Source organism: Chiroxiphia lanceolata, chromosome 3 (assembly GCF_009829145.1).
Source record: "Chiroxiphia lanceolata isolate bChiLan1 chromosome 3, bChiLan1.pri, whole genome shotgun sequence".
In the NCBI taxonomy this organism is placed as follows: domain Eukaryota; kingdom Metazoa; phylum Chordata; class Aves; order Passeriformes; family Pipridae; genus Chiroxiphia; species Chiroxiphia lanceolata.
The window spans coordinates 50820549-50844026 of NC_045639.1; the positions used below are offsets into that span (position 1 = coordinate 50820549).

Sequence of the window (23478 nt, forward strand, 5' to 3'; positions counted from 1 at the left end):
TCCCTCCGCCCGCCCCTCGGCGATGCCGCAGCGCCCGCTCGGTGCCTCCGCCAGCGCCCGCCGCCGCCTCGGGCCGCTCACTTCGGCGCCGCCATTTTGTCGGTGTCCCCGCCGCGGAGCCGCCCGGATATGGGCAGATCCCGGCCTGCCTCGCGCGGCTCCTGCCGCTCCCGGATGGAGCTGCGGCGGCTCCCGCCCGCCCCGGCGGGGAGCGGCAGCGCCTGTAACCCCTGCGAGCCCGCTCGGCGCAGCCACGCACAGTACACGCACACACGCACCCCCGCCGCTGCCGGGCTTCAGGCAATGCTTGTTGCTCCCGTGGCAGTGCCGAGCTCGATGGACAAATCCCGATCTCCTCCTGGGGGTGAAAAAGCTCTTGACGAGCCTCCCGATCCAGCTACTGCCCGAACGATGGCCTCGTTACGGACCGACAGGAAGGAACACCCACCGTTATCACTCAGAGTCGCATCTCGACCGTTTCTTTCCATTTCATCCATTTAATTTCCATCTTTTGCATTTCAAACAAACCGAGAAGCAAAATTTAAGCTGCTCTAACGAGCCCGTTGGCAAGTTCGTACGTTGCCCGATGAAGGAAGGACAGCCCTGTCACCCAGCTCCTGAAGCCAGACACAAGGAATTCGGATCAGGTAAGGTGTTCTTGCACAGCAGACCAAGGCCATTCTTGCAGATGTGAAGTAAAATACACTCTGAAGTGGTTATGGTGAAAAAATACCACATAAAACCTTGTAAGTAACCTGTTGCTGCCCAAATCTTGAGGTTTCTGTCCATCCTCCAGATTGCATACCCAGGATCAGTCCAAGTGAGTTAGTTATTTACCTTTCTCCAAAGATGAGTGCAAGCACACCTGTTTGAATTAATTTAGTAACTCAGACCACTACTCTTGTGCAAAACTTTTTATTAAAAAGAGAAAGGGTTCTTTGTAACAAAAGGTAGGTACAATGCTAATCATAAAATTGAAATTTTCCAAGATTTCAACAGACCAGACATGAAATTTTGACAAAGACTATGTCTCAAGTTTAGAAAGTCTTATTCTTACACCTGAAAACACAGCCAACACATCTGTCAAATATGACCTCTTAATTATAAAAACCACTTTTCAGTTGGTAAATTTACTGGTGCATTATCAGGTTTTAACATGCAGCACCCACAATAAAGCTGTATATAATGCAAAACAATGTTGCTAGAATGCTTAGATTCTTACAGAACCTTTCAGATTTCATAGCTTTAACAGTTTTCCTTCCAGTTCTCATGAACTAACATTAAAAGTTATGTTCCCCTAAATATATAAAAAAACCCCTCTGCTTAAAAAAACCCCCATGCCTCTCAGGTGACATAAAAAGAATTTCAAAGAACCCCATAGTTTTGCTTTAGAAATAATACTTGAAAAATATCTTTACAGGGAAAAATAAAAATCCAGGGTTTACCTTTTCTTCAGTTTTTATGCGTGTGGTATTCCAGACATAACTTTACAGCAAAGACCTTGCCGTAGTGATACTTTCCTCCTTATCCAAACAGGCAGCAGGGAAGAAATGGCATGTAAGCTTGCTCAGTTACCCATCCCAGAGTATGAATAGCGAGTGACAGCTGTCAGAATCTGAGGTACCTCACATTTCTTCTGCAGTACCAGGACCAAGCTCTAGGTCTCTCCCCCACCCGCCAGTAACAGACTAACGAGTAGCAATAACAGTGAACCTGACATTTCCCAGTAGTTCAAGTTGATCAGTACTTCAACGGGATACTGCAGTCATTTCATGCAAAAAGTTGTCTGTTCACATAAATAGCCTCTGCGTCAGTACCATATACTAGGCATGGTCCTAAAACATCTAAGCTATTCACAGACAAAGTCTGATTTGGAATTAAGTTGGTGATTTCCATGCGGTCTTTGGTAGGATCGTTGCTTAGCCAGGCACTTACTACAGACTGGTTAATGGTATTGTGGGAAAGATAGGTAGTACTTCTTCCTCCTGAAAGAAGGAAAGGGGGAAGAAAGGGGAAAAAAAGTTTCAGTTTTGTTTATATATTCTCAGAATTTGAAGACACATAGTAGATATGGGACAGACATAATAGGAATATAATTTTGCATTTAAGTCAGTTTTCAGATTAGTTATCAGATGTCATTTCTTTGGTAAATGAAGGAAAAAATAGCTTAAAAAAATCAAGTACTTAATTACAGAAACCTAGTACCAGCTGTGACCTCAGTTCAGACAAATACATCACAACAGCTATGAACTCATCTCACCAGTGTAAGTACCTGCAAGTTTTTCCAGCTAGAAACTAAAGCAAGAACAGAAGTCTGTTTATACAGTGTCTTGCTATTATTGGGGGTTTCAGCTTTGCTTCAATAACACTTATTCCCTACTGTCCCTCCTCCCTATTTACTCTGCAGCAATTGACATACCTGTATTTGACTTTGAAATTTTTCCATGTAATATTTTACATTTAAACTGAAGTATCACAGTTTGAGAACTGTCATTCAGCATAAAATTAACAGGTGTCTGAAGTGATGCTAAAGGGTTTATATTTCATATACCTGAAAACATGCAGAGTGCAACTTGAAATCAGTAATCCTATCTCTTCCATATATAAAACTTAACTTTGAGGCCAAAGTCAGCAGATGACATCTGAAAGTTTCCCCACTGTTTACAGTCTGAAGTGACAAACACTTAGCAGTCTTTGTGATTATAATGTGAAATGTTTGTATTAAGTCAGTATCATAACTTTAAAATCCTGCCATAATGCAAAAGGATCCAGTTTCATTCATTGGAATTGAATGAAATTATGACCTTGAATTGTAAATCCTAATTCTACTATCTCATTAACATATCAATTTTGTGGTATTCTAACTTTGTGTATCTCCCTCAGAGACAGAAATGTCATTGAGACTGCCTCTGTGTCTTTTTACATTCAGATGATTTTTAAGTGAACACAATCTCTCTTTGAAATCATAGATGTGCCCTTTCACACATTGGTAAGAGTGCACATTAAGAAAACCAAAACCAGACCACAAAAAACCCTCACACAACTGTTAGCCTTTTAAGTAGTTTTCCTGAAGTGCCTATCACTGCTTGCTTTCTAAGAAACTAGGTTTTATTATTCTGTATTAGAATTGTGTTATTAATTGGGTCATGTAAGAACACTGACTGTCATGAACACTGACAAATTCAATGCAGATGGACTTCAAATGTCCTTACCTTGATGAAGAAAAGATGGTTTTTCAGATACATTTGTGGAAGAATCCCAGTGCCAAAGTGATCCATCTTCAGAACATGTAAATAAGTGATCAGGGTTGGAGGGATGGAAGTGAACTTCCCACACTGGAAGTATCAAACAGAACCCTGTCAGAACCACTTCAGAACAAGTATCAAGTACTTCAATCACTGCACTTTGGATGTGGACATGCACTTTCAAGAACCCATGCCCCCATCAAAACCTTCCATTCTTAAGTGTGTGTGGGTAGGAGACCCAAAGCCCCATGCTTAGTTATATACTGCAGTTTTCCCTCCCCTGGGAGAGGGGTGGTAGGAGGGCTGGGGGAAAACCCCCTTACTTTCTGGCATTTTCAGTATTGCAAAAATTGCTAAAGGTTAAAGTCATATCTGAATTCAGGCATTCTGTATACCATCTGATGCCATCTTCCCTACTATTAAGTTTAAATCTGCATGCAGCACACATTCCTTCCCAGCATGTTATTTTGTTTCTAGATACCACAACTGTGGAAAACACATTTAAATGAGTAAAACTTAACATCAAGAAATATTTTTACTCATTTAATACGATTGTAGCATCAAGAAAAGATATTTTCCGCATAAAATGAATTGCTATCTTTTTTTGTGTAAAGTTACTAGGAAAGTGAGCTGTTTCAGCATTGTAGAGGCACCAAATAGATGTGTACTATCTTGAGTTTCCCCTTCTTCCTCATGTTTTCAAGTTTGTTAGCATCTGCATTCTTGGTTTACTCTATGTGCATAACACAGCATCAATTTCTACGACTCTTTATACACCTATCCTGCTAGAAACAATCATTCTCATCAAATGCATTTAAGGGCTCATTAAAGAATTGCTTAGCAAGTCTAGTTTTAATTTAGATAGAGTTGGCTTTTAGATAAGAACAGTCTCACATACAGAGAAGGAAGCCAACTGGGTGAAAACACATTGAGTAGTAGTAGGTATCCTGGGAAGAGTATAGAGGTGAAGGTTATGTAGGGATAGGGTGAGGAAGGCCAAGGGGAAGCTGGAACTGAACCTGGCAAGGGATGAAAAGAATAAAAGGAATGCCTTCTACAGGTATGTCAGCCAGAAAAGGAAGATCAGAGATGTTCCCCCCTGATAAACAATGCTGGCAAACTGGTAACAACAGATAAAGAAAAGGCTGACATACTTGGTAACATTTTTGCCTTAGTTTTTAATGGCAACCTCTCTTCCCACACCTCTCAAGTGAGTGGACTGCAAGTTAGGGTCTGAGGGAGCAAAGTGCCTCCTCCTGTAAGAGAAGCTCAGTTTTGTGACCACCTAAGGTACCTGAACGTACATAAATCTATGAGACCTGATGAGATGCATCCCAGAGTCCTGAGGGAATTGGCTGATGTAGTTGCTAAGCCACTCTTCATGATATTTGAAAAGTCATGACAGTCAGGTGAAGTCCCAGGTGACTGGAAAAAGGTAAAGATGGGTACAAACCCATGTTTAAAAAGGGTAGAAAGGAGGACCCTGAGAACAACTGACCTGTCAGCCTCAGCTCTGTGCCTGGGAAAAACATTCTAGGTCCTTCTAGGAGCTGTGCTAAATCATGTGGAGGACAGAGAGGTGATTCAAGACAGCCAGCACAGCTTCACCAAGGGCAGGTCTCCTGCCTGACCAACCCAGTGCCCTGTGTCCTAGTGTCCACTGAATCAGTGGACAAGGGAAAGGCTACAGATGTCATTTATCTGGACTTCTGTGTAAGGCCTTTCACACAATCTCCCACATCCTTCTAAATTGGAGAGATTAGGTAGACTGTTTAGTGGATGAGGAATTGGTTGGACACTCACATCCAGAGACCAGTGGTTAACAGCTCTGCATCCAGATGGACATCAGTGACAAACTGTGTCCCATGGAGGTCCATACTGGCATGAGTGTTATTTAATATCTTCATCAATGACATAGACAAAGGAATTGAGTGCACCCCTCAGCAAGTCTGCAGATGACACCAAACTAAGTGGTGCAGCTGACACACCTGAAGGACAGGATGCCATCCAGAGGGACCTGGACAAGCTTGAGAAGTGGGCCCATGGGAATCTCATGAAGTACAAGGCCAAATGCAAGATGCTACACCTGGGTCGGGGCAACCCCGAGTATGAATACAGGCTGGGGTATGAACACATTGATAGCAGACCAGGGGAGAAGGACTTGGGGGTGTTGGTGGATGAGAGGCTGCACATGAGCCAGCAATGGCTGCTTGCAGCCCAGAAAGCCAAACGTATCCTAGGCTGAGCCAAAAGCAGTGTGGCCAGCAGGTCAAAGGAAGTGATTCTCCCCCTCTACTCTGCCCTCATGAGACCCCACCTGGAGAGCTGCATCCAGCTCTGGGGCCCCCAACATAAGAAGGACATGGATCTGTTGGACCGAGTCCAGAGGAGGACCACAAAGACAGTCAGAGGGGTGGAACACCTCTCCTATGAAGACAGGCTGAGAGAGTTGGGGTTTTTGAGCCTGGAGAAGAGAAGGCTCTGGAAGACCTTACAGCAGTCTTCCAGTACCTAAAGGTAGTTTACAAGAGAGTTGAGAGGGACTTTTAACAAAGCCATGTAGTGATGGGACAAGGGGGAATGGCTTTTAACTGCCAGAGGGCAGGCTTAGAGTGGGTATTGGGAAGAAATTCTTTACTGTGAGGGTGGTGAGAAAAAGTGAGCTGGAACAGATCGCTCAAAAAAGTTGTGGATGCCGGCAAGTGTTCAAGGCCAGGCTGGATGGGACTTGGAGCAGCCTGGTCTAGTGGGAGGTGACCCTGCCCATGGCAGGTGGGTTCAAACTAGATGATCCTAAAGTCTCTTCCAACCCAAACCATTCTATGATTCTATGAAGAGGCAACTATGTGATTGTTTTCTACCATAGTTACAACAGCTTACCTTTTACAGAAAATAGAAACTTCTCTAAAATAACACCTTCTTCTCCCCCCTCCATTTCAGGTACTTACTTTCTGCTTCATGAGCATTTAGCAGGGACACTGGCATAGTACCCTGCCTGATGTCCCATATGCTCAGCATCCCATCCTGGCCCCCTGTGGCCACAATATGCTGCTGATTGGGATGCCTGTCCACACAGTGCAGTGGAACTCTGTCACCTGCCCTGCAAAGAGAAAAAACCAAAACAACCAAATAACCCAAACATGAATTCTTTATTTAGTTTCTGTTTTCTCCTTCTTAATCCCTAGGAGTGTAGACAAGTGAGGTACAGGTATCCATTGCAGCTTCAATTCCTGTAGCATCTGATCACCACAGGCTGAAGCCACATGACATCTACTGGAAACCAGAGGTATGGCAAGAACATGAAGCTACAATCGGATGAGCATCAGATTCTGTGCCCTACGGTGCACAGACATCTACATGGCATCTGACAGATTTACAGGAGTGAGGGCGCCTTGCATACACATAATACTCTACGTATACCTACCATAAGATTACTGTGAAATGCATGTTATAATTACAGTTTCAACATATACTAAGAGTTACCAAGGGAGACTGGGCACTAACAAAACCACTTACCTAAACCACAGCCTATTAACAGCAATGGGAATTATTACACAGACAACAACAGGATTTAAATCTAGCTCACTTTGTTTTCTCACCAGTATCTTATAAGGCACAAAGTTACCATTCAAATACATTCCAAATGCCAGAAACCTTATATTAGGCCTGTGGAGAAAAGCAGATGTAAAGTGTATATATATAAATAGGGAAAGAGTTTTGGGTTGAGAGTTGGAATTTTTTTTCTTAAAAAAGAGCAAGTGTACAGGTGCAATAGTCCTTCAAGAATTAAATCATAAAACAGACCACCTAAACACAGTGCTTAGTCACAACAGTGGTTCGGCCATTAAGCAGTCTGCTTTTGATTATTTAAATACCAAAGAAGTTAAAATCCTTCTAAAAAATCAGTGATATATCATCCTATTGTTAGGACGCTATCAGGAAAGATTTACATCAGATTATATAAAGTAGACATGCTTCTCAGTAAATATGTAAAAAAGTGGAGGTCTTACAAAGAAAATATTTGAGATGGCTCATTTCTTTGCTGTCTGAGATCCCATATTTTTAACTGTCCAATTGAATTTACTGTCAAGATCTCAGTTGTGCGAAGGAAGGTCACTGCATGGAGCGTACTGCTGTCTGCATTGTCTGCAAGAGATGAGAAAAGCATTCAGATAAACCTATGGAATGCTAATCTTCCCTTAATTACAACAAAATACCTCTTTATAGAAAACAGAAACGCTTACAACCTCTGCATTTTCAGCATGAGAGACAGATCAGTATCTCCAAATAGCCTTTGAAAAAGGAGCCCTTGCTTCCTATATCAAACACTACTGAGACAAATCTGTAAGAAGCTGTGTTGATTAGGTTTGGTGCTTAGAGAACTACTTGTTGATCCATAAGATTTCTTTTTGCAGTTCCTTCAAGAGGAATCAATTCAGCCAAGTTTATGGTTTTCAACAGTTTTCTTTATATGCCTGGCACCTACTGACGGGAGGCAACTATGGAGCTTTTTTATAATGGAGTTCTTCTGAACACAAGGAACAGTACTCCGACTGGGAACATTAAGCAGTTGTATACAGAAACACTTAATTCACCAACTTTTAGACCTTTTCCAAGAACTGTCAATGTGATATCAAGTTAAATCAGAGTTTGTTAAATCAGTGCTTGTTAATAACTAAATGGCAAAGCTCTTTTTTTTCAGGTCCTTTTCTCCAGAGCTTCTTTTGGTCAGAGTAATTTAAAATGTTAAACAATTCACAGCATTGAGGTGAAACTTTTGAGGCCTTAGGAGAAAATGTAGACACCATTTTCTTTTACTTTTTTCTGTTACTATATAGAAACTTCTCATCTTGATTATGATAGGGTAACATTGTTAAGTCTACTTTCACCTCAAATATTTTAAAATTCTTTGTGTAAGCCCATACAAAAAGAAAACATAAGTGAATTATTATCTTTCTAAATAAGATAGTTGCCTAATTACAGATACTTGAATGACTTTTCTGCCTTCTATTTAAATGAAAACTGAGGGGAAGAAAAAAAACCCTCACCAAAACACTTTTAAAAACAAATGTTAGATTACTGAACAGTGAAGTTCTAAAGGATTTAAAATTTTATGACAGAGTAATACTAAGTGATTAACGATACATTTTTATGGCTCCAAAAGATTTTTACAGACTCTCTAACTTTGGAGATTTTTTTCCTACCATAATTGACTACAAATGTATCAATTTTGTATTATACTCTTAAATCCATTAAACAATAACAAAAATACCAAGGTATTCCTTTCCATATACTGAATGAGGTACAAGAGTTCTATCAGCTCAGTGCCTGTGAAATGTCAAGGTGTCATGGAGTTGGGAACCAGTATGAAAGATTGCTTATACCGTAGAACTCCATCCTGAAGAACCTGAGAGCATCTGCCAAGATGTTCTCTCTCCCCTCTCCAACTTTTATTGTAAAACCATCCATAGTACATAATTTATGCATGTCCTTTCCACCTAACTCCACATAAGTTCATTTACAGGGTCATCAGTATGACAGACTTACTTATGTACCATTCCTAATTTACCCTACCCATTTTCAAAAGGACATTTCTCAGTTAACTCACGTCTGATTTCTTAAATGCTTACGTGCCAGCAAATCTAAATGCAGTCTTTCCTGCAGCATAACACTATGCTATCATAGTGTTATGCTAACAGATGAAGCTATCACTACAAAGCAAACATTTTCAAGTAGCACTATGAAGTGAGCACCAATAAAACTAGCAACTTGTATCCAGCACATTATTAAATCGGTATGTAAGCATCCAAGAAATTACCCAGAGAAAAATAATTTTGGGGTTTTTGACATTTGCTGCATGAGAATTCACAAAACATTCTACTCTATTAAACTTGTACCAGAACACTCTGTGTTGGTATCTGTGTATATGTAAAAATTTTCCAATAAAATAATCCTTTTAAATTAGTTAATGTCCCTGCCCCTCAAAAAATCATAGAATCACGAATCACAGAGTCATTAAGGTTGGAAAAGACCTCTAAGATCATCGAGTTCAACTTTTGACCAAACACCACCATATTAATGAGACCATGGCACTGAGTGCCATGTCCAGTCATTTCCTGAATGCTTCCAAGGATGGTGACTCCATCACCTCCCTGGCCAGCCTGTTCCAATATTTCCTGTGAAGAAATTCTTCCCGATGTCCAACCTGAACCTCCCCTGGCAGAGCTTTAAACTATGTCCTCTTGTCATGTCACCAACTGCTTGAGAGAAGAGGCTGACCCTCACCTGGCAACAACCTCCTTTCAGGTGGTTGTAGAGAGTGATAAGGTCTCCCCTGAGACTGTTACTGTGTTTTGTGTGTACCTGATAATAAAATCTGGCTCATGCCTTGCTACTTTTTTTTTTAATATAGAAAGGTTTTCTACAGAAATTCGCAAGGAACTTCAGTAAAGGGCTGTATGCAATTAATAGGATTTATCTTGTGTGTGTATGTACAGCCATGGACACACAAGTACACTCTCTGCCCAGAAATCCCAAAGTACTTCCTTCCTTAGTTGGCTTTATCACTGTGTAAATTCCTTTATCCACTGGAGGACAGGTTTTGCTTAAGAAGAAGAAAGGGGTGTATCAAACTGGACCTTCAGAAATAAAGTTTTGGTTTAGCAATGCCACTATCAAACACGTGTTACCATCCTTTAATTACTTCTTCTGCTTTTAAGTTCAATTTCCGGCAGATGCTCCCAAACTTGTATTCTGTTTTCACTATTCTAGCATGGTAGAAGAGCTGGGAATAACCAAGTTTTGACACCTTGCTTCATCACATAATCTATTACTCTAGGGAATACGGAGCTTTTCACCAAGAGAGAAAATTATCCCTTGGTATTATCACCCATATTTGGCAGAAAAGGAGGGTACAAACAGTGGGTTTCTGGTTCTTGCTGTTCCGTTAGACACAGACAAATAGATATTTAGTATATGGACACCACAAGGGTTAATATTAATAGAAATAGTGAATTGAAGTGACCATTTCCATGGCCTCAGTTATGAAGAACTTGGGAGACAATACCTCTTGAAACCTAGCTGTGCTTCATATATACTGGTATAGCATTTAACAATTCTAGGTGAAACAGAAACCTACAGAGAACGTTGGCCCTTGAAGCTTCTCCATCAGCTAAAACATTAACTTACATATACTTGAATAAATATAGAAATAATCTGAAATATGTTCAAGTATTAAAGTCTGTAGGGATACTGCAATAGTCTGGAGCAAACGCATTCAGCTTGGAGTACTGAAATCAATTATCAGTTGACTTTTTTCTTTTTTTTTTTGGTTATCATTTGAGAAGCTGAAAACAAACAAAGCCCTCCGAACTGTAGTAATTTGAACAGTTATTTGACATACCTATAGTTCTTACTGCATCTTTTTGGTCGCTCTGAGAGATTTATTCTACCATCTTCTCCAACAGTGACAATTTCTGGGTTGTTGCAGACGACTCCAGTACATGCTGCTCCACCACAAGATGTGTCGTGATCCACGGTGATAATGGGCTCTCTCCCACCGGTGGTTGGCAGATAATGTCTAAGTAGTAACCAGACATGAAATTATGCTGTTAAATAATGACCTTGTAGAACAAAGCTTCCAGACTACTCATGAAACCAGAAACAAGCTCCATAAAAGCCATACCACCTCACAGGAATAAGAACCCTCGTTCGCAAAGCCTAGCCATGATACAAAAAGGAATCAAGAGATCTAAATTTTCGTCAACTCTCAAGCACACAACCCTTCCATGAAACATTATTTATCTCTTCTCTGAACCACCATTTTCACATGACCTAGAAATTAGAGAGAACACTATTTATGAACTGTAAAATGTCTTTGACTAGGCTGATGCCTTCAATCTTTCCGCAGGACAAGGGAAAAGACCTGAAACCTTTACAAAATACAAGGTCACATTTAGATTTGATGGCAAAGAACTCAGTTTATTTTAGGTACCACACCAACCTATTAACAGACATCTGTCTTATTGTGTCATTAAGAATACATAAGAAAAGTAATTAGTGTTTGTTTTCAGTGATTTATAATCAAAGCAAAAAGACTACAGAGTTTGCATATCTTCCCTCACATGACACTCGTGAGAAGAAATTCAACACAAGTCATTTACTTCAAGAATGCAAAAACTCTAACAAGGCAGGTACAAGTCCATAATACCCACTCCCCCAAAACAATCTAATCTCTTAAAGTATGTTTGCAGTGAATGGACTGTTTGGTTACAGATTGTACACTACAAGATACCCCAGTCTTGCCCTGGAATCTACTTTATGTAGCATGTGTGTAAAATGCTTTTTTCTTTCCTTGTATGTATAAAGTTAAAGCTTATTCTAACACACTTATTAAAATAACTGATTTTGGTAGGCAGATGTTTCTTATGCTGAGATCAAAGTGAGCTGTATTACACAGAATAGCATCTTAAAGCCAATGCATGTTACATACCTGGTATTTTGATGATGACGGAATATAGTTTACGGTTCCTGTTGATGAGGCAACAACGATTCTCTCTTGATCCAAAAACTAAAGAGAGATAGTAAGTATGCTATTAGTCAATGTTAATACTAAGATGATAATTTTGATTTTTGAGTAACCTAAATTACTGGTAGATAGAAGGAAAAATAAAACAAAACAACCCCACAAAGCCACAGCGGCTGGCTTTTGCCCTTTTTATTTGTAGGAGTTTTTTTGGCCAATCTCAGCATTTTGACAGCTCACTCTCACTTAACTTCTCCTAAGTAACAAGCCCTTAAAAAACACAGATCTATTCAACACTGCTATTTTACCTGCATGTCCATAACATCACCGTTGTGCTGGATATCACACAGCAGGTGAGGTTCTCCATGATATTCACCATTGAGGCCCACATTTCCAAGGTCGTCCGCAGACCAAAAGGAGATCCTGTTATCCTGTACGGAAAGGACCCACCACTTTACCCGAAAATACTTTCGAAAGTATCCAACACTACGCCTCAGCCAGGGAAAGCGCCAAGCTGGCGGCTGAGCACCGCTCCTGACGAAGCCGCCGCCGGCCGGAGGAAAGCGCTCGCCCGGCGGGATAAGCTGCCGGGCGGCGAGGCGGCCCCTCCACCTCCTCAGAGACACGACCACGGCACAGCCCGGCGAAGGGCGGGACCGCCGGGCCGGGAAGCGCTCACGGCGGCCCCGGCCCAGCGGCGGAGGCGCAGGGCACAGAGGCGGCGTGAGGTGCCCCCGCCGCCAGCCCCGCGCCCCGGCGGGAAGGTCGCGCCGCGCCTCCGGGCCCGCCCGGGCGGTACCTCGTTGTCCCAGGACCCGGTAGCGAAGACCGTCGGGAGGCTGTAGGGAGGCGGCGGGCGGGGGCCGCCAGCGCGTCCGGCTGATCTTCTGCGACACGAACTTGGCGCTCACGTCCTCCATGGCCGCGCCCGCCGCGCGCTGCTCCCGCCCGCCCCGCGCCGCGCGCCCTCATTGGCTGCGGCGCGACGGCGAGCGCGGAGGGACAGGCGGGGGCGCGGAGGGTGCGCGGGGGCGCGCGCGGGAGGGAAGGGGCCGGGATGGCCGTGCTGGGGGAGTTGCCACAGCTGAGCGTATCGCCCCGGCGGCGTCTGCAGAATCCGGCCCGCAGAGGAGGAAATCGAGGAAGGAGTGAATGTGCTCCCTGTCTGCTCGGCTGGGCCGGCGGCCCCCAACGTGTTATGTATCTGTGTCACCTTTGCATGACGTGCACCAGCTTCCGTTTCTCAAAATAAGTGACTTGGACAGCAATTAAGCATCTCTGGTCCGATTTGCTTTTAAATATCTCCTAGTTTCGGCTGGGATAGAGTTAATTTTCCTCCTGATCGCTGGTACAGCGCTGTGTTTCAGATTAGTATAAGAATGATGTGGATAACAGACTGTTGTTTTAGTCGTGCTTACCCCAAGTCAAGGACTTCTCGGTCCATGCTCTGCCAATGAGCAGGTGCACGAGAAGCTGGGAGGGAGCACGGCCAGGACAATTGACCTGAACTGGCTAAAGGGATATTCCATATCATGGAACATTACTCTCAGTATAGAAACTGGGGAGAGTTGGCCATGAGGGACCAATTGCTGTCCAGGGATGGGTTATTTAATCTTGTTTTATTTCAATTATTAATGTTACTAAGAGATAAATTATTATTAACTCAACCTATGGGTTGAGTTTTACCTTTGTTTTATTCCAGTTGTCCTTGTCCCACCTTGGAGGCTGGGGTGGGGTGTATATGTGACCAAGTACTGCCTGGTACTTATTTGCTGGCTGGGGTTAAACCATGATAATATGTCCAAGTGACACACTCATTCCTCTGACAAATTTCTACCTGTACAGAAATAAATACAGTATTTTTTTTTTTACCAAATAGCATGTTAAATCAAATGGGAGGACACAGGTACTTCCTTTCTAGTATTCACTTGAGACCTAAACAACTATGCAATAAAAGGTTCAGAGGTTAGTGTAAAATGAACTAAAGGCTGACATAGCTATCTTCACAGTTGTCATTTCAGAGGATGAGAATTATTTGTCCAGCCACTGCACTGCAGTAAGGGACTTTCTCATAAGCACTTTTACAATCTGATTTTCTGCTGCATTTTTTCTTGATGCTGCTAATGCTGCCAGCTCTCAGAGGTTCTATCAGGTGGACTTAGCAGAGGCTTGGACAAAGTTTCACCTGTGTTATTGCAGTTTGCCTGCTAAGGCAATCTGTCAGATTCTTCTATACAGCATTCTTGAGTTCTTCATCGAGTCTGCTATGCTGTTTTGTAATCCCTCAGATGTGATACCAAATGAATGATATTTTATATGCTTCATGCATCATTTGAACTTTCAGTTGAGATTAACTTTTTTTCCCATATTTACGTACAGCAGAATCCAACACCAACATTCAAAAAGCTGGATTCTATTGTAGTCTACCATACTGCAAGCCTTAAAACAGCTTTGTTGCACATGGCAGTAGCATTATTATTCTACAGTAGCAAATACCTCTGGCACCCTGTATTAAGCTGATAGCAGCAATTCTGCAAATCAGTGTCAACTCACAGGGTATTTTCAGCTAATTTTTGTACACTTGTGAGAAACATCATAGGCAGCCTCAGAATACAGCTACAGACCAGATAGCTAAAAGCTGAAGAGATAACACTTTGGGATTATCAAAAAGTTTTATTAGGCAAATATTATTGTTGGTTTCTTTGTGATTTCTGTGCGTATATTTTATCTTGTGGTTTTGGATGCTTTCTTTTTTTTGCTCAGGATGCTTGTTCAAAAGCATTTGTGAAGTATTAAGGAGAATAGGTTGGACACAGAGGCTTATTTTAACTTAGAGGAAAAAAAAGAGTCACAGTTTTTCTTCCCCACCTTACATTTTTTTAAGAAAATGTTGGCACCATATATGATGGAAGTGAGTGATGGATTTAGGGCTGCTCTGTAAACCTTTAAATATATTCTCTATGCTTGATCACTATGAAAGATGTGCCCTGTGTTATTGCACTGTTTCAGTGTAATAGCAGATTTAAATAAACATAAAAAGGAGGACATAAACACCAGGAGAAAATATGCCTCATCTAATATTTCTGAGGTTTTCAAAAAGAATGTTAAGTCTAGATGAAGCTGACTCTTGTAATTGGATCCAAACATATTAGCTGAGACAACAAAGAGCATCTGTGGATTATCCTTAAATATGGCTAAAGCTAGGAGAGTAAGTGAAAGGGAAGAAAACTCTGAAAGCATGCCTACCTCTCTGGCAGAGGTTAGGAGGCCGAAGAACAAAGGCACTCACTAGATCAGTGGTTGTACTAGGGCAGGATAAAGCTAATTCTGACCTCGATTTGCTGATAATCTGCTTTCCTCCAATTATCATTGAACAATATTTAAAGAAAGTTGTTTGGAGATGCCAAAACAATATTTACAGCTAGTAAGAATTCCTGGAGTTTTGCCCAGTTCAGTCCCCTGAATGAATTCAGTTGCTATGCAAGGTCCTGCAGAGCAGATGTAACAGCAGAGGGCCCTGAGTGCATCATAAGCCTCACTGGCCCTCAGCTGGGCTCCCACGGGTTCTGGGGCACCCTGCTCTTGGCCTGAGCTGGTGTTTGCAGGAGGGCCTGTGCCCAGCCATGTTGCCCAGACTTGCTGACTGGCTTGACTTTGGGGCCTGATTGTCATTTTGCTTGATGGCAAAACCATTACTGTCCCCAGCCCTGCACTGTTTGCCTCGCTCAAACACTGTGGAATGGTGTCCTGCTGTGTAGTGTTGTCATCCCTGGCTCACCTTCTCCATGAAGGAAGGCTTACCTTCCTTCATGGAGGGGTCCCAGATCTGCTGCTTCCTAATGTGGAAAGTCACTGATGTGACTACGTCTTTCTCACTCCTCTTTGAGTGCAGAGCTGGGAAAATAATGTAAACTGCTGAAATGGTAATACAAAATGAAGGTACTCACCAAACTGGCTTGAGCTTACAGGAAAAGAAATGAGATGAAGGAGAGCCATTAAATTAAAAAACAGAATGGAAGCAGTGAGAGGAGTAAATGTAGGTGTAGAAGCCAATTAGTGTGGGTTTGGGACATAACTGCGGAAATGTCAGCAGGAACATTTCACAGGGAAATTTCTGCTTCTGGTATATATATGCAGAAGCAGATGGGATCAGACAGTGATGACCAACTTTTCAAATTCTTTTTAAATTCAAAGAATTAAAAAAATTCTAATGGGTTCATGAGGTGGGAGGGAAAACAGAAATAGCAGCTGGAGGGGTTTATATATAACCCTGTGTAAGTACAGCCAGCGGATTGAGATGTGGGTGAATGAGAAAGAGCCAACATGCTTACAGTTAGTGGGATCTTCATGTCAGAACAATCAAGTGATGGCCCACTCTGGCTGCTAGCATTCCTCTGCCTCTTCCTAAGAGAAGCATCCATGCAGCAGCTCCCTGGAGAATCTAGGAGATGGCTGTACCTGTGGAAGAGGGAGGTGCCTGCAGCTGACAGTGGGCATCCAGGGACCAAGGTGCTCACATTGATCTGGACAAGTGAGGGGGAGTAGGATACAGAAATACTGAGTGTCAGAGCAAATGGAGAGGTTCCACGTGAATAATGATAAAAAAAAATTTTAAATTTCTGCTTGTATTATACTCTAGTGTAGAGTGCCTATATTCCTTTTAGTTTCATCTCAATGGATGTGCTCCTAATAAGTTTAAAAAAATTGATTAATGGCCTGGGATTATAACACTAGAAAGAGTTAGAGACACTCATGTTTGTTTTACTGCATAAATGGGTGCATCCTGCCACTACTGGTGCATGTTAATTTCCCAGGGCCCTTTCAGGCAACTTGGCTTATTTTAGAGCTCCTGGAAACCCGCCCAGCCAATGCTGTTCCTTCACACATGCCTGGTATTCATCCAAGACACTCCAGATATTGCTAAGGAAGGCCCACACTTGTTTTAATTCTCTGAATAGTTCTGTCAACAACATAACCAAGAGATGGCCAATGGGTACCTTCAGTCAGAAAGCAACTGGGCAAGTCTGCAGGTTCCTAAGAGATAAAGACGGGCTCTTTCTTGGTGCTCTGTGACAAGCCTAACCCTAATTCAGGCTGGTCCTAGTAAGTGGTGTCAGTTTATATGTAAATGGTTTCTCTAGTGTTTCTGGTCTCCCAAGGGGGGTAAGTATCCTTGGAATGCTTTTAAACATGGGCCAGCTAGTTTCTTGCCAACAACCTCTCTATGTGAGAGCAATGCAGTTTGCTTGCATCTGACAGCAGAAAGTGTCTTTTGCATTTCAAACAATTAAGTATTTCTCTGCATGTGCTTTTACAATGTCTCTCTGTTCTCTGTACTTGCTGCCCTTTGGGAATTCCTCTAACTCCACAGCTTCTTTCCTCCCAGCCCACTGGATGTAACAGGGAGACCTTTTATATTCTAGGGCAGGCTGGAAGCCTCTCACAGACTGTAGAGCAGTTGTTGGATCATGCTTAGGAGAAGCTAGATGGAGAATACAGAACACAGCAGTGGATCTGTCTCCAAGATTAAAGAAACCAGATGGGAAACATCTGGGAAGACTATGGATGGGCTCTGGTGTATGCATTGAGCAACTGCCAGATTTGCTGTGGACTGACTGTGAGCTAGGGAAGCAGATTCCCACCTTCACCTCATTTTCTTCACCTGAACCAGCAATGATTGGATGAAATATATGTGTTGTGTGGAGCTGGAACAGGTTCACCCCTCCCAGCCAGTATGGGCTCTCTCACAGATGTTATATGTGTCTCCCACGGTGGTATGTTAGGCTGTGTGTCCTTGTATCAGAAATGCTTTTAAGAAACAATATAATACTTGAAATTATACCTGCTGGATGATATCTCATTTTCTCTAGTATTTATACAATTTAGGCCCTGTCTATTCATAGTTATGTATCGCTACTCTCATGTTTCAAAAGCCAAGAACTGAAAACCGTGCCGTCTGGTACCAGGCAGATGACATACCTGCGCTGATGCACCTGGTTAAGAGAGGAAGTCCTGTAAATTGCATTCCTGGGGCACGTGGAAGCCCATTTGCAGAGAACAGAAGGCAGCACAAATGCAGAAGTCACTGCACTGACTGTAGGTTCCCTGAAATTGCAATGCTTTCCCTTGAGAACAATAGAGTTATATAACAGGTGGCAAAATTAATCATTAAGGAGTTTTGGAGTAGCCAGGAATAGCACGTGATTGTAGGAAGTGAATCCTATGGTTTTCTGTATTATGCTACAGGCTGTGGGAGGAACCGGAGGTGCTACTTTTCCCTTAAGATTGCGACTTCATCGTGGCCTGTGCTGGGACAGAGTAAATACCCCATTGGAATCATCGGTTTGGCATTTACTAAATTCCGAGCTATTGACCTGGACGCCTTTTGAAAAGAATTTTAATTTGCAACATTGTCCTGCGTCGTCGGCATCAAGCCAGTAGATGCTCTTGTGGAACACCGGTACTTCGGCAGCGTTTAGCCAACACACGCCGATGCCAACTCTCCACAACCTACTCCCCCGCCCCAATTTCGGCGCTGTTTTTCGGCTGCTCAGTCCCAGCCGTTCGCCCGTCCTCGCTGCCGCCTCACAGGGGGGACAGCTGGGGCCCGCCGCTCGCGCGCCCCCTGACCAATGGCAGCCTCCAACACGTAGGCCTGGCTCGCGCGGGCTGTCCGCGGCCAATAGGCGCGCTCCATGCAAAACAGCGCGCCGGGGGACACCGCTGATTGGCTCCGTCGCAAGGGTGGCAGGTCGCGCCGCGAGGCTGGCGGGGCCGGGATGGGCCCCGAGACCGCCTTCTCCGGTGCCCGGCGCGTGCCGGCCTGTGCTACGGGAGCGGACAAGGCAGGGGCGGGGACGGCGGTTGTGTACCGAGGTCCCGCTTCGCTATCTCATTCATTAACACAGCTCCTAAGACCACAAACTCCGCGTCCCTAGATCCGTTCCGTCCCGCCCCGCCGCCGCTTCTGGGGCGAGGGCGGGACCGGGGCCGCCAGCACGGGATCCGCAGCCCCGGCAGCCAAACCGGCGTAACCGGGAGCGGCCGCTGCGCATCCCCACCCCCGCCCGCCCCCGTGTGCAGGGATCTCCCCACGCGCGCCCCCGAGCGCGGTGGGCGCGCATGCGCGAAGGGCTGACCGCGGGCCGGGAGCGGCGGCGGCGGCCAGGGCATGTCGGGCGCGCGGGGCGGTGGGCGCGTGGCCCCTCCCCTCGGCGAGCGCGCGGCAGCAGCAGCGGTAGCAGGAGGAGGAGGCGGCGAGGAGGCGGCGCCTGTGTCGGCGCTGGAGGTTGTGTCCTTCCTGGGGAAGCTGTTGTGCGCAGTCGCGGCGCTGAAGGCGGCTCTGTACCTGCTCCGCAGAGTGTGCCTAGCGATGGCCTGGAAGTCGGGCGGCGCCAGCCACTCCGAGCTCATCCACAACCTCCGCAGTGAGTGCTGGGGCGGGGGCGCGGGCGGGCGGGGCCCCTGGGCCGCGGCGTGCCCGTTACCGGCCGCCTGGTGACCGTTACCGGCCGCGCGCTCCCGCGGCGCCGGCCCGCCCCGCCGCCAGCTGTCACGGGCTGTGAGCGGCGGCGCCCGGCCGGGGGTGTGTGTCTGTGTGTCTGCGTGCGTGTGTATGTCCGGCCGGCATGTCCGTGTGCCCGGGCGGGGGTGTGTGTGCTCGGGCGGCGGGCGGTGTCGCAGGGCGGGCCGGGCTGTTGTTGCGGGAGGCGATGCGGCGGGCGGGGCGGCGCCGCTGGCGGTCCCGGAGGGGAAGCGCCGTGCGGCTGCCGCGGATGTTCCCAGCCCGTCGCCTCCCCCCTGTCCCGGCCCCGTTCCCACCGCCTCGTCCCCGGCTGTCTGAGCTGAGGCCGGGCCGCGGCGGCGGCGCCGGAAGGCTTCCCCTGCACGCACCGGGATCGCGTCCGTCTGGCTTCGCTGCGGGCGGCGGGAGTGGCGGTGTCGGAGGGTGCCCTCCGCTCCTGCAGGCCACGGCTGAACGCAGCGGGAGCCGCCCGGGTTTGGGAAAGGCTCCCAAGAGGCCGAGGGTGTTTGTTGTTGCAGGGGAAAAGGGGCGTGTGGCAGTCGTCCTCCTCGGGCGGGGTCCTAGGTGCTCGCTGCTGGCCCCAGCCCCGAGTGGCTCCTCCGGGACTGCGAGGAGAGGAGGGCAGGGAAGCTGTCGGGGTTGCGGACTCGCGTTGTGACAGCTGAGGTTTGAGGTGGCTGCCAGGGAGTGGGCGCTCCTTGTCCTTACCCAGGACAAGTGTGCTGTCCCCGTGCTGAACGTGGAAGGGCGGGTGCTTCTTCGCCAGTGTTCTTCGGTACATCCTGAAGTATGCAGGTCCAGAAAGGACAGGCGATAACACCTTCTCTATCCAGAGCTTCCGTTTTTCATGTCACCATCGGATTAACGTGTTTTAGGTACACTTGTAGTGTCTCTCTTCTTTACTCCTGGCCTTTTCCCTTCCTCTCCTCAAGTCCGCGTCCTAGGCATAAAAGGATGTGAATTTGGGGCCTGTATTATGGCAATTGTCTTCTAGTTTAGTGATGCTGAAAGACCACAGACAACTTCACCTGTGTGACCTCCTCATTATTCTGGAGTCGTAAGAGAATCACTCTACTTATTTTCTCCAGTCTGCTTTTGTTAGATCCTCTGATCGTGTGGTCTTTTCCAGTATTTTCTTTTGAGAACTATTCCATCCAGCACAGCAATATATACTGAAGTGACTTTCAGTTTCACTGTAAAAACTGCTAATTGCTGTACACTTTCACTGTAAAAATCTATTTAATAAATAGATAATAACTACTTTAAGAGTTGTGGTGTATTTTTTTGTTTTGTTCTGCAACTGAAAGGGCTAGAAATACTATTTCTACATAGTTGGGAAAAACTTTCTGACATAAAAATCAATGTTAAACTCCAAAATATATACAAAAAGTGAGTATTGCCAGAATTGTCTATGGCTCTCAGAACCTGAAGGCAAAACCAGTTTCTTTGTTGCAAAAGACAATGGTAGTGTTTTTCAACACATGGAAACTCTTTTGGGCTTTGCAAATAATAATAATGAAAAGGCTAAAAACCATTGTAGTTAGTACACAGCAACAGTAGTATGGAAGTGGAAAGTAAAATAGAAGTGCTTAATATTGTAATCTCACAGTATTCAGTGATGGTAATTACCTAGAAAATTACAGTCTGTAATTTCTCCCTCTCTGTTTTGCATATGCTTACCAGTATGTTTTGAGGGGTGTTAAACAGTGGATTGGCAATAAAATGTTGTGGAAACACAGAGGCTTTTGATCTTGCAGCAAGAATGTATTGTCAGCCTCGGTGGGACTCTGGTGATGGTGTAGGGCTGTATCAGTGCAGAGCAGTTGCTGAATTAAGACCATAATTTTTAAACTAGAGTTCCTCAGGGAAGGTGATGCCTTGTTGCTAAAGTTGGGAACAGATTTAGAAGAAAGTACTGTTTTATATGATATAATTCTCCCAGATGTTTTAACAAACTTAAAAATCACTGGTTACAGAAAGACTAAAATGCTCCAGAGGGTTTCTTTTGAGTAGCAGATCTCTCAGTGTACTTTTCTCCCCTCTAAAAACAGCTACATAGCATAGCATAGCATTTCTAGCATTTTATGCTAGAATTGAGAATAAAAGGCAGATGAGGTTGGTTTGATGTTGTCCAGTGTTTGTCTTGTGTGTAATTTAGTAACTGAGTGTGTAATTTAGTGTATAATTAGCATAACATAAAGGAAATAATGCAGGCTGTAGTGACAAAGTGTGTTTTCTTCTACACCAAAGCCTGGTCCTGCTCATGCTCATATGCCACAATTCTTCCTTCTCTTGACTGTTTTTGTAGAATTGCTTGTGAGGGAGGCTGTGCTTTAAGGCTGGGTCACTTTCTCATTACTTATGAAACACTGAGATTTAAACTTCTCAATGTCTGTAAGCTGTTCTACTGTTACGGTTAGAGAAGCAGTGAACTTTGTTATGGGTATAAGAGGGCTGGGAAGGATGGGAACTTCTTAAACTGGTTTTGCTTCCAAATAAAAACATCAATTGAAGACTCCTGTAGGCTACATATTCTTTTCCTCTAAAACAGCTATAAAGATTATTCTTCACTGTAAGTTGTTATTGACAGTTACTAATGTTTCTGTCTTGTGACAATAAAGTTCTCTAATTTCATGAAACTATGTTGACATTTGCTTATTGGTCACGTCACTGCTGCATTAACTATAGAAATAACTTCTCTGTAGTGGTATGATCATTGTGTTAGAGCAGTGAGAAGTGATTTGGGGTATTTGCAATGTAGATTTAGGCAAGATAGCCATCATCTTTGCTTTCATGTCTTAAAAGGGACAAACTAACGAAGAGGGCCCGGAACTCTGCATATTTTCTAGTGCGTGCTTAGGGACAAATGACTAAAGTATGTTGTGTGGCGTTTTGTTGTTCTGATTTTTAGCTTCTTGTTGCATTAGAAACATGTTCTTGCACTGTTAATTTACGGCATCATAGATGCATTTGACATACACAGAATAAACTTGTTTCAAATGCACTCTATACAACAAAAATGCTGTCCTTGAATGTGCTGTTGCCATGAGGTGTTCAGCTGTGTTGTTTCCCGGTCGTTCTTGAAAGTACTTATAATTTTTTTAAAAATGATTTTTAAAAATTCTGAAGGTTTGATTCTTTCTGCATTAAAGCTATTTATAACAAATATTTTTCACCTTTACAGAGTAATTATTTCAATATTTACTTCTTCCTAACTGAAAATAGTTGAACATGTGCTTTCATACTTGAGCAAACTTTCTCCCAAAAATATATTTAAATTAAGATCTTTTAGCAGACAACATTTCTAGGAAGCTATCTAAACGCAGGTTACTGTAGGGATAGAAATCATGCTAAATATAGAAATAATTGCCTGTGTTTAAATAAATGCCTCTGACAGGAATTTCTTTTTATTATGGACCTGCCATATAGGGATGCTGAGAAAGCAGGAAAAGACTGGGTAATCAGTGAATTATTTACTGTAATCTTGCTTGGTTGAAGGTCTTTGGATTCTAAATCTGTATCTTTTTTTCTCTCTTCAGCTATCCGCTGATAATTCACTATTAGGTCATTTTGGTCTTCTGTCTTTCATCCTTGGGCTCTTGCCGAGTCCTGTTACTTTACACAGCAATATCTTCGAAATCAGATTTCTTTCCTACCTGCAGAACTGAAAAATTCGTTCCCTGTCTAATTTACAGTCCACCAAAGTCAATTAAGTTTCCTTATTGTGCCTTTCTCCTCCAATCAATTTGGCATGCTGCCGTATGATAATCTTGCTTTGCTGATTTCTCTGATCACGTTATGCCAATGGTGTTACCACCGCATATACTTGCTTTTGAATCCACATTTCTTGGTGAAAGTGAAGGTGAATTATCTTGCCTGTGGTTAAAGTGCTACATAATGTTGTTAACCATTTGTGGGCTTGTTTCTAGCACATTATGTTATCTTCCTCACATAATAAACTTGTATCACAAAAGTTAGCAAGATACCACAAATTCCATACAATTTTGTGCCTCACTTGAGACCAGATCCTAATTTTTCAGTGTGAATGATGCTTCAAATCAGTATGTCAGGGTTTGAGAATTCTGTTGTCAAACATGCTAAAGATATTTCTCCAAGTGTTTTATTACTTAGATGTTAAATTATTAAAAATGTCATCTTGGCATGCTTCCTCATGATGAAGGGTT

At 43.9% G+C, this 23478-nt stretch overlaps 2 protein-coding genes and 1 long non-coding RNA gene across 9 annotated transcripts in view; 2 read left to right on the top strand and 1 right to left on the bottom strand.

Annotated features, from left to right (window-relative positions):
* Window positions 1-31: 31 nt before the first annotated feature.
* Window positions 32-9209, top strand: LOC116784846. The gene is made up of 2 exons (XR_004356267.1): window positions 32-647; window positions 6431-9209. It is a non-coding gene; the product is annotated as an uncharacterized LOC116784846 (long non-coding RNA).
* On the bottom strand, window positions 900-12689 carry NUP43 (nucleoporin 43). The gene is given in 11 exon segments (XM_032683830.1): window positions 900-1985; window positions 3213-3335; window positions 6194-6345; window positions 7256-7391; window positions 10648-10682; window positions 10684-10781; window positions 10783-10824; window positions 11737-11814; window positions 12078-12200; window positions 12569-12598; window positions 12600-12689. Coding segments are annotated over 11 exon segments (1122 nt in total). The 3' UTR covers window positions 900-1770.
* Window positions 12690-18522: 5833 nt separating this feature from the next.
* Window positions 18523-23478, top strand: part of PCMT1 (protein-L-isoaspartate (D-aspartate) O-methyltransferase) — a 37566-nt gene continuing 32610 nt past the window's right edge. For 2 of the 7 annotated variants that reach the window (XM_032681978.1, XM_032681983.1), the window contains exon 1: window positions 18983-19196. In XM_032681978.1, the coding sequence (XP_032537869.1) occupies window positions 19142-19196 (55 nt within the window). In that variant the 5' untranslated portion in view covers window positions 18983-19141. Of the gene's footprint in view, window positions 18646-18925; window positions 19197-19272; window positions 19355-23478 lie in introns of those variants that run through there. The other 5 variants (XM_032681982.1, XM_032681979.1, XM_032681980.1 and 2 more) reach the window with 5 other exon arrangements.